Here is a 10,547-nt window from a genome sequence, read left to right as displayed (position 1 = left end):
GGAGCTGACAAAGGAGACCTGGTACTGTGGTCCAAAAAGAGTTCCCTTCTGCTCTTAAGCCAATACCAGTTCAGTACTGCTGCAATGTTTCAATGATGCTATGCCACATCCTGCCCCTTCTTCCCAAATATGAAGTTTTTTGCAGGACCTACTGTTTCCCAAATTTGATCAATGTTGTTTTGCCTTGTGTTAGCCTGTGAGTCCCAGATGCACATCCTGCTTGGGATGACCGTGACCCTGACTTCAGTGGGAGCTGCTTCCTCTCACAGACAGTTCCAGCTGGACTCATCCCACAGCCTGTGTTGTATCCTTTGAGGTCTGGGAGCACAGAGACACAGGCGTGTCAGGCTGTGCCTGCAACTGCTGTGGAACCCTCCTCAGTGGTTGCTCGGGATGGCTGTGGATGGGTTCTGTGCAGCACCAGGAGCAAAAGAGAGAAGCTTTATTCCAAGGGTGGCAAGAGAAACATCATTGTCCTCCAAGGAAAAGGTGGAGAGACAGTGAAGCTTCTTGGAAATTCCTCAAAAGCTGCAGGAATTGGTGAGGGAAGGAGGCTTTGAAAGAAGCCTCCTCCCCTCACCAATACACGGTAGTTGAAAGAATCTTTGCATTCAACAAAGAGTAAATTTCTCAGGGGAAACAAAACAAAACAAAAAAAAAAAAAGAGGGAGAACTGTGGGAGACCTGAAACTGTGTTCGCATTTGGAAGACTGTGCCTCCCTTCCATTTTCATATTGTCAAAATACACTGAAAATAACTGTGTTTTTCTTCCTTTCCTCCCCACCCCCAATTAGGAGTTTAAAGTAGGAAATGCTGAAGTATTTAATTTCAAATCCTTCAAAATCAAGGTTTTGACATATTTTAAAATAAACTCATAGATCTAAACTACTATTTCAGTTCAAAAGAAGAAAAAAAAACATTCAAGTAGATCAGCAGTGAAATAAATGGCAAACACTTTTCACTTGGGACTGAACAAATGCCTTGAATTCACCCTATTTTTAGATTGTTTCTCTCTTTTTCCTGAGCTTCAGTTCCACACACTTTCAGTTTGTTTGACCTTTTTACCATTTCTATTACTCATCCCTAGTTTAGTTTTTCATTTATTTAAATATTAATGAAAGAACAACAGTTACACATTATTCTTATTTCTTAAACAAACCATGTAAATGTCTTGAGGTTGAGCAAACAGTGGAAAGCATTCCATACAGCAAAAGATTTACAGAAATTATGGACAGAAAGCCCCTACTTGGGGAATGAGTCAGTCTGCTGCTGTCTAGCAGAAAAAATCAGCAGGGAAGTACAGAGCTTTTAGAAACAGCTTATGAATTTACAGCTTGCTAAGTAAATGAATTCTCTGCATGTCTCATACACATATACAAACTCATTCCCCACACATGCATACATACAGGTCTCTGGTGGAAAGACAGGGAATGTGCAGTCTGCAATGCACATGAACTTTCTGTTTAGAGGAGAAAAGATTTTTCCAATAGGCACAAAATCCCACCCCCTCAGCACCCCTCCTTCCCCTGTGTCTGACACTGACTTCAAGGGAGGAGTTGAGCCAATTATCTGTGAGTCCTACAGAAGGAAAATCTGCAATTTGCCAGTAGTTGTGAGAGAGAGAGGGAGAAAGGCAGGGAGGGAAGGAAGAAAGACTTAACTGGCAAATGTAAAGAAAAGCCCCTTTTATCCTGGAGAGAGAATATTTTAAAGCAAATCTCAGACCAGAAGAAAAGCCGGTGGGAAGGGACGAGCCAGGCAAGATCTGGGGAAGCACAGGGTCACCAAAGGCAATATCCATGCCGACCCTGATCTTTCTGCAGAGGATCTGAGGCAGCATAGAGGCAGGGTGGGCCAGCTGGATGCACCCGCTACCCTGCAGGAGTAGGTGCTGCTCCTGAAATTCTTTCCCCACAGTAGAGGCTACAAAGTACAACTTGCAAAAAAGGCAGTGGGAGCGGGAGAGACTCTGCCTCTCCTTTTCTTGAACTGAGCCTGTGAGGAAAAGAGCTCATCTGCTCAAAGGGAAAAACTACCACCAGTTCTGAGACTCTTCTTTAGCCTAAGCTGGTTGCCTGATCCAGTACTTACATCCATGGTGGAATGCCCTCTGGAACCCTGCAGTCCTTCCCAATCCTGCTAAGTTCTTGGGAAATACTGGAGAAGAACTGAGCCCAGAACAAGCAGCGTGGGATCCACAGAACAACAGCCTTTTACAACAGCAGCCACCTCTGATTAAAATTATCAGCTTCATCAGACTGCACCAAGACCCAGGACTGCTCCTCCTGGGAAAGAGAGGTAAGAAATCAGCACGGAGTTTGCAGTGAAAGTAGGAAACAAACATGCCACAGGAGTGATTTCTGGTGTGCATGAAAATTACAGGGACACTAGTAGTGAGTAAGAAGTGACAGGTCTGTTATGCATGTTACAGTTTGTGTCTGTCTTGTCCTTTTTAGCTGGGTGCAGTGATTAACTGGGGTGGCAAACAGAGACACAACCAGCAGCTGAAAACAGAGGAGTGCAAGGCAGGTAGCTCAGAAGTCTATTCATGAATGGGGAGTTGTAGGGAGAGCACACACCCTGATGGGAGGGTGGAAAACTAAGGTGCAATAGCTCTGGATAGAGTGAATAAAGAATATCTTCCTTAGGTATCTCCCTACAGGTGCTCAGGCTCCAATTTGTCAGTAGCTCACCGGCATTCAGACAAGCGCTCTCCAGAGCATACAAAAGCAGGTTCATTGTCATTAATTCTGATGCCTGCCTATAAAAAGAGAAGCCGTGCTTAGTAGGCAGAGGATAACACAGGGAGTCAAAAGAAATGGAGTTTAATGCTGATTTTGGACCATGGTTTCAGTTTTCTCTGGGCAAATGAGCTATTCCCTTCATTTAGTGTTATTTAGAGATAACATTAATTGCCTGTATTTCTATGCCATTTTGAAATCCCTGCACTGTACCAAAATAAAATAATAATATAAACTTTCTAGCATCAAGCCAGTATATAAAGCAGAAGGTACTACCAAGAATTAATCTACGCTTAAGCATTTAATAAACTGGAAGGAAAAGATGTAGATTAAAACCAGCTGGAGGTTGTTTGTCTCCTCATTCTCTTCTGATTGATTTTGCTTTACTTAGTACATGAACATGTGGTGTCTCTCCGTTTCCTTTCCACTGTCTTTAATCTTTTCCACTGTATGAGCCCTGTTCTCCCCCCTGCCACTCCTGGGCGTCAAGGCTGAAGTTTCATTCCTTTTCTGAGGAGGAAAGGAGACAGACTGTGTTGAACTAGAGAAAAACTGGACTGAGGGGATGAGAAGGCTCTAAACAAAAATGTAAGCTCCCAGTTCAATGGCATGCTCTGAGTCCAGTTTGCAGCAGAGGTGATGAATAGCAACTCCATGAATCAAAATGCTGAAAAGCATATTTTACTTTCAGGGAAATGAAATGCAGTTAAGAAAGCACAGGAGTCCTCTTGACTGAATGCCTTGACAGGTGGAACAAGGATAGTGTAAAGTGGTCAGGTCCCTCAGCACACATGTTCTGTACAGGACATAAAAGGCATTCGCTCAAAATGCGAAACTGTGCTCTCTCCCAGATGCTTTTGCACTGAGTTGTACAGAACGGCTCTCTAGCAGGTGTAAACCACACAGTCCACTTGTCCTCATGCAGCTACATTGGTCCATCACGGCCTGAAGAGCTGCCTCACCTCTAGATACTGGTCCTGGGTGTTAAGTAGTTTGTGGCTTTTACAAGTCATCTGTTTCTCTGCTCTTCTCTGCCAAATAAATAAGCCTCAGAGGGTGAAAATAAGCCTTTTTTTGTCTGCCCATGGATGCAAAACAGCATTGGACTGGCTAGGGATAATGTACATGGCAGTGTTTCAGAGACTGAATATGGTATTTTTGCACTATTGGAGATAGGTCCTGTGGTAAATAAAACACAGAATCCAGTTCAAATACCAGCTGTGCTCCTTGCTGTCATTTCTGCCACAGTAATCCCAACAGTACCATAATTCTGCATGTGTGTGTCCAACCAAAGTTGTGTTCTGGCATTAATCTAGCTCTACTATCAGGCTGTCCTGCCCTCTGAATGTAATTCAGAGTGTAAGCTACTCCAAGGAGATGATTGCATTTTCTTTTGTGCATTAGTTAGGGCTGAATATGCCATTGTTGTGCTGCAAATTATGGCAATAATAATAAATAGTCGTGTTTTGCTGTTTCCTTGGGCTATAGCACAGAGCTTGTCATGATGCTGGATCAGAATTCCAGAGACTTCTTTATTTAGCAGTGACTGTATCTTCACTGCTGCTTCGGTGCTTAGCACATGTTAAACAAAGTAAAATATTTTAAGCTCTTCCCTGAGATAATTGTCAGCTACATAAAAGCTTTGGAGATAAAAGTCACTCAAGGGAAAGATAGGAATCCAGATCTGGACCCAGAAATGATCTTTCTGTGTACATAAAGTACTTGCATTGTAATATTAAATAAACAACACCTAAGTTAAATAAATGGCACAGTGGGAACTTGAATATTCTTTAATAGGAACCTAGTAACCAAAATAAACTCAGTCTAAAGTGTGCCTTCTTTGCTGTAACAGTCAGCTTTCCCCACACAGGGGCTGTATTTTTCTTTCAGTACACAGTTCATTTGAACTGGTACACTAAAAAAGTCTGAGCAGCAGTTTTTCTTTCCTACCAAAGTTTCCTGCATCTGAGTGCTATGTCAAAATGCAGTCTCCAGGGTCTCCAGACTCATTTTAGATGTCATGGGTTGGAAATCTTGTCTAATAGCTATTTAAGATGGCTGTCCTTCATCTTTTCTCCTGCTTGTACTTAGCACCTGTGCTTAGCAAAGCCAGTGGCACCCGCAACATCTGTATGTATAAAGACTGGAGCTCCTAAAAAAATCTGTGTTTCTGCAGTTCCACCTATTGACAGCCATCCTGCTGCAACAATGACAGTTTGCTCATAGGGAGTTCCCACACTACCAGGCCAAACAGCAGAATTAAAATCTGGTTTTTAAAAGGTTACTGGAGGCACAGATCTTTGAATTTATCACCAGCCAGTGCTATTTTGTGGCTCACGCTCCCTGCATCAACAATAAATATTGCATGGGACCAGCTATTTAAAGTTACTGAGATGTCTAGCTTGCACTGATGTTAAGCATGACTCTTGTTTCTGTCTGACTTTTGGCTGATCTCAGAAAATTAGTATTAAGCACAGCTCCTATTTAGGCAACGAAATGAAGTGATCTAGGTTCTTATGGCAGGTGCACTGGCTGTAGTATATTGGGGAATGTGACCTCTGTGTTTATGTATCTAAATGAGAACCAAGTTCTACTGAAAAATCTGGTAATGTGTAAGTGACACAGATGGTGGGAAGGAACTTGGTGTTTCAGATGAAGAGCAGCTGATAAATTCAGCCCTTAATGTTTAAATGTAACAGAAAAGATAAATTCAGCCCTTAATGTTTAAATGTAACATCAAATTACAATTCAAAAGCATGTTATTTTCAGCGGAAATGCCTTCTTATTATACTACTTTAAGAGAAAAGAAAGAACAACAACAACAGTAAAACAAAACCAAACCAAAACAAAAAACCACTATCACTGAAAATGAGACTGAAAAGTTTAAGCATTTCCAGTGAAAAAAATCTCTGTATGGACCACTGATTGCTCTGCTGTGCAGGACTATGCTCCAGAGTGCTCTTTGGCAAGCTTGTGGTGAGGAGCTACCTTATTTTACCCTCCATTTGGTTTCTGATCTTTCCTGCAACTCTGCTATTTCCTCTTTCAGGACCAAGCAATGATGAAGACTATGTCTGGTGGAAACTGCAACCTGAATGTGCCGGCCAAGAATTCGTACCGCATGGTGGTGCTGGGAGCCTCCAGGGTGGGGAAAAGCTCCATCGTCTCGCGCTTCCTCAATGGCCGCTTCGAGGATCAGTACACTCCCACCATCGAGGATTTCCATCGCAAGGTCTACAACATAAGGGGAGACATGTATCAGCTGGACATCCTGGACACCTCTGGGAATCACCCTTTCCCTGCCATGAGGAGGCTTTCCATCCTAACAGGTGAGAAAGTCAGAGGGAAGGTCATAAGAACAGACGTTAGCTTGAAAAGTGTAGCCTGGGGATGACTGGTTTGTGGGACGTAGCTAAAGGGACTGCATGATTTGCTGCAAGATGCATTTCTATACAGACATATTTCCTGGCTGACATGTTCCCAGCATTATAAGGAATGCATTAGCCACAGTGGAGAAGTCCAGTGGGTGAAGATCTGAAATTGCCATATTCCCTTATCTATCTACCTTCCCCTCCTGCTTCGTACTTTTATTGATGTCCCAAATAAATGGCTGAATGCAATTCTGTGGGTATAAAGAGCAGCAAAGAGCAAATTAAGCATGTCATTGTAGGACACATAAAGTGAAAAATAAATATAAAATGCACAGAAAGGGAGTTCTAACCAAGAGAGTCCCAAGGATTTTTTTATTCTGAAAATTTCCAGCCTGTTTTCCTTGATTTAATATTCCAGTAGAAGCTTTACTTTTACACTTTCTCCTTAATCTGCACTTAATAAAATGTGTTTAAAGAGGAAAGAAGAGGAAATGGTGGGACCATTTTGCTTCTTCTCACTGTCAAGACATTGCTGTTGTGAGCTAAAATATATTCTTTAATTATAAAAGTGACATAGATGTATATTCAGTCACAGCTCACAATAAACCTTCTTTCTGGATTCACTATCCACCTTTCTAACTGGCCAGTGAAACATGACATTCACATCTGACAAAGCTACAATCCATATTCAGCGAGGTCCTAGAACCAGTTTCTGGGATGCAAATGTGCGCTTCAGTCCGTGAAAGCTCTCTTAGCATGTTCCACACAAATGTCATTCAACAGGATATTATTTGCATTATTTTCTACTTCCTATTACTATTTATATTTTCTATTCCTTCTACAAGGAATTGTAAGTCAGGAAATGTCAAAAGGAAATGCCAGGGGATGTGTGTCATTTATGTATTAGGGGTTTTTCATGGTCTGCTTCTCTTGAGGAAATGCAATGACAGCAGACTGCACTGAGAAACCTCTCGTTCCTGACTTGGGTGTTCAGGACTGATTAGCTGTAAATCTTCAGTTCAGGTGTACCTTAATGTATTGTGTAATCAAAGGGTTAAGGCTGAGTGGCTACCAGCTCTCCACTCTTTCTGGTGTCAGAAGAGGGTATGTTTTACACAGAGATACAAATGAAAGGAAATAAAAAGAAGAGCAGTGCAGGAGAGCTGACAGAAACATGTCTACAAAAGAGATAAAAGCAGGCAATAACTTGCAAGCCCAGTGCAAACTAGGAATGCAACTGGATATGACTGGAGTAACACCATAGCTAAAAGTCTTTTCCATAGCACTGGAGAAAGATGTGGGGAGTTAAATGAGAAGAACTAAAGTACAGCTGAGTGATTAGGTGCCAAAGGACCAAACAAAAAATATGGGGAAGAGATGGAAATAAAAGAATTACTTTTTTAAAAATTTGTTCCTCTGAAACTGGCTGTGACCAACAAGCCTTTACAGTATTATTTTTTTTTTTAATTGCAGGGGATGTTTTCATCCTGGTGTTCAGCCTTGACAACAGAGAATCCTTTGATGAGGTCAAGCGACTCCAGAAACAGATCCTTGAGGTCAAATCCTGCCTGAAGAACAAGACCAAGGAATCAGCTGACCTCCCTATGGTCATCTGTGGCAACAAAAATGACCACAGTGAAATCTTCCGCAAGGTACGCACCGACGAAGGTGAGAATCTTGTCTCCAGTGATGAAAATTGTGCTTACTTTGAAGTGTCGGCCAAGAAGAACACCAATGTGGATGAGATGTTTTATGTCCTCTTCAGCATGGCCAAGCTACCACATGAGATGAGCCCTTCCCTCCACAGAAAAATCTCCATCCAGTATGGTGACACTTTCCAACAGAAATCCTTTCGGATGCGCCGAGTCAAGGACATGGATGCCTATGGCATGATCTCTCCCTTCGCTCGCCGGCCAAGTGTCAACAGTGACCTGAAGTATATCAAATCAAAAGTTCTCAGGGAAGGGCAGTCCAGGGAGAGAGAGAAATGCACAGTCCAGTGAAGGAGGCTTGTGCTTCTGTCGGAAGACAACATCCACATGCAGTGCCTTAAAGAAAAATGGTCTGTGGAAGCAAAGAACAGGTTCATGGGGTTTATTGAGAAAACCCAACATGGAGAAAGGATAACTTACTGTGGATTCTGCTGAGTCACAAATGTAAATACATCATCCTTGAAGATGACTGGGAATAATCATACAGCTGAGATACAAGTGCATTTTTTTGTCTTTGTAATGTAGTTCCTTTTGATTCCCCTTTCTGTTTGAAAAATACAGTCCTGAGAAGTAAAGACATTTCACCCCTATTGTTACAAAGAAAATAGATCAAAAATGCACAGAAGGCATTAACAGAGACCCAGCATGCAGCTCTTGCTAAGAGAGAAGAGGTTATATGTACATGTGTGTGTGTGTGTGTGTGTGTGTGTGTGTGTGTGTGCGCACGCGCGCGTATCTCTGTGTGCCCATGTGCATGTCTGCATGCATGTGTGGAGCTCTCCTTTTAAAAAGTGGGACTTGCATTTCAAAGAGCAGCAGTCTTAACTGAGCATTCCCAGATTGGGAATGGATTCTGTATATGGATGCATGACTTTCACTCACTTCCGAGGGCACCTGCATTAAGAACTTGGTTTTATGTTTGTTGGAACAGCTACCATTTGACATTGACATGATTGTTGGTTTGTATTATAGATTTTATTTGGGATTTGTTGGTTCTTTTTATTGTCTGAGGGTGGGTTTTTAGCAAAATTAGATGGCAAATGCATTTGATATTAAACAGTGTCTGCTTTCGACCAGTGAAAGGTGGTTTTCTTCTGCAACACTTTCTAATATGTACATTGACTGAAAGTGAAATCATTCTGCAAAAAGCCAATGCATTTGGCTGCTCTGCAAGCCTGGTGTGATGTTGTTTCTCAAAGCAGCCACACCAGTTCCGAGTTTCATAATACAAATGCCACCCTTTGCCTTTCTGGCCAGTGGACTAATGATTCCTTCCTCTTCCTGTATCAGCTGAGAGTGACCAGACTTATATGTAGAATCAGACCATTCTAGAGGCAGGATTGGATTATTTTTCAAAAATAAGAACTGAATGGTTATAGGGCCAGCTCCTTCATATTTCTTCTGCTGACATGCTTCTAGTAATTTTGTTCATGGTTTCCCTCACTGTCCAGTAAAGGTTGCCTTGATCATTTGCACTACAGAAGTCCTTCAGAACAGAAGCCTTGTCCTGGCTGTTCAAACAGGATTGAGCTGACTGGTCAGATAAATCTGGGACTGTCCATTCACTTCTTTCCTTTCTCAGGCATCCTTATCTTCAGTTCTCTCCGTGTTCTACTTCTGGCTCTGTTATTTGATGAGCTCCTGCTCGCTCTCTAAGTCCAATATATCCTCTCAAATGTGAGCTTGACACTGTTGCTGACTGGAATGAGATGTGTGCACACATATCTGTGGGCAAAGCATGGCCCCAAGACAGTAAACAACAGTAGAATATATCTGTTATATATACCTCAGAAAGACCTTCAGATATATTGTCCCTCCCTCACCCTCAAGTTCTGTGTTTGGCTACATCTGCCTTGCTGCGTCCTGGGCAGAGCTGTGAGCTAGTTTGTGCTATAATTTGACAGGAAACCAAGAATGATGATTGTCTGTAAAAATTAGCCTCTGGAACTCAAAGTCCCATATTCATTTATCAACTCTACCCTTCATTGGTACTGTATTGGTAAAATACACTGTTCTTTTATTCCTGTTGCCAGGGCAGCACCTTTCTGACCACATCTCCCTCCCTATCTATAAATATGTATATGGTTTATGATTAAACCTGATTTATTTATTAGCTGTGTCCTGGTTTTGTTGTTTGGTTGTTTGGTTGTTTTTTTAAAAAATTTTCTCCAAGAATAATGAGGAAGCTCCTGTATTTATGTTGTGCAGGTGAATCTAGGTAAGTGAGTTCTGGGTTGAGTGTCCTGATGAGAACTCCAGTAAGTTCTGGAAGAGCCTTTTATGTCCTCCAGACCCCAGGGGCTACACATTTTCCTGTTCGGAACACAACTGTGTCTATACCCGCATCTATATATCAATCATCTTTTTGACCACTAAATTACATGTACAGATATCTGTGGAGGCAGACAGTTACTCTTCCCCATGCTGCCTCCAAAATGAGAGAACAACAACTCTCCCCTCCCTGCACAGAGCTGACACGTTGATCCCTGGCTCAGTTTAACGTGGTCTCTGCAGAGACATCACTGTTTATCTCAGTAGTCTCTCTAGGTTACCTCCCATTTCTGTGAGTCCTGGTCCCTCTGAGCACATCCTCACCACTCCACAGACTCCCCACCCAAGTGCCTCAAAGATTTGGAGCGGGTTTGGAGATGGAGTGAGAAAGCCATAAGTAATGGATATTGGTTGGGTTAAGGGACTCTGGAATACTAAATGAGAACTCCTTG

The 10,547-nt window shown here is 42.2% G+C and overlaps 1 protein-coding gene across 1 annotated transcript; it reads left to right on the top strand.

Annotated features, from left to right (window-relative positions):
- Positions 1–1,549: 1,549 nt before the first annotated feature.
- On the top strand, positions 1,550–9,918 carry RASD2 (RASD family member 2). Its single transcript, XM_009086439.4, has 3 exons — positions 1,550–2,298; positions 5,791–6,070; positions 7,586–9,918. The coding sequence occupies exons 2-3, from the start codon at positions 5,800–5,802 to the stop codon at positions 8,113–8,115; spliced, it is 801 nt and encodes a 266-aa protein (XP_009084687.1). The 5' UTR covers positions 1,550–2,298; positions 5,791–5,799; the 3' UTR covers positions 8,116–9,918.
- The last annotated feature ends 629 nt before the right edge of the window (positions 9,919–10,547 follow it).

Source organism: Serinus canaria, chromosome 1A (assembly GCF_022539315.1).
Source record: "Serinus canaria isolate serCan28SL12 chromosome 1A, serCan2020, whole genome shotgun sequence".
NCBI classification, from domain to species: Eukaryota; Metazoa; Chordata; class Aves; order Passeriformes; family Fringillidae; genus Serinus; species Serinus canaria.
This window is presented reverse-complemented; position numbering and strand designations above follow the sequence as displayed.

Coding starts and splice junctions, on each gene's coding strand:
- RASD2 (XM_009086439.4), top strand. CDS start 5,800: ATGATGAAGACTATGTCTGGTGGAAACTGCAACCTGAATGTGCCGGCC. Junction 6,071..7,585: donor GAGGCTTTCCATCCTAACAG/GTGAGAAAGTCA, acceptor TTTTAATTGCAG/GGGATGTTTTCATCCTGGTG.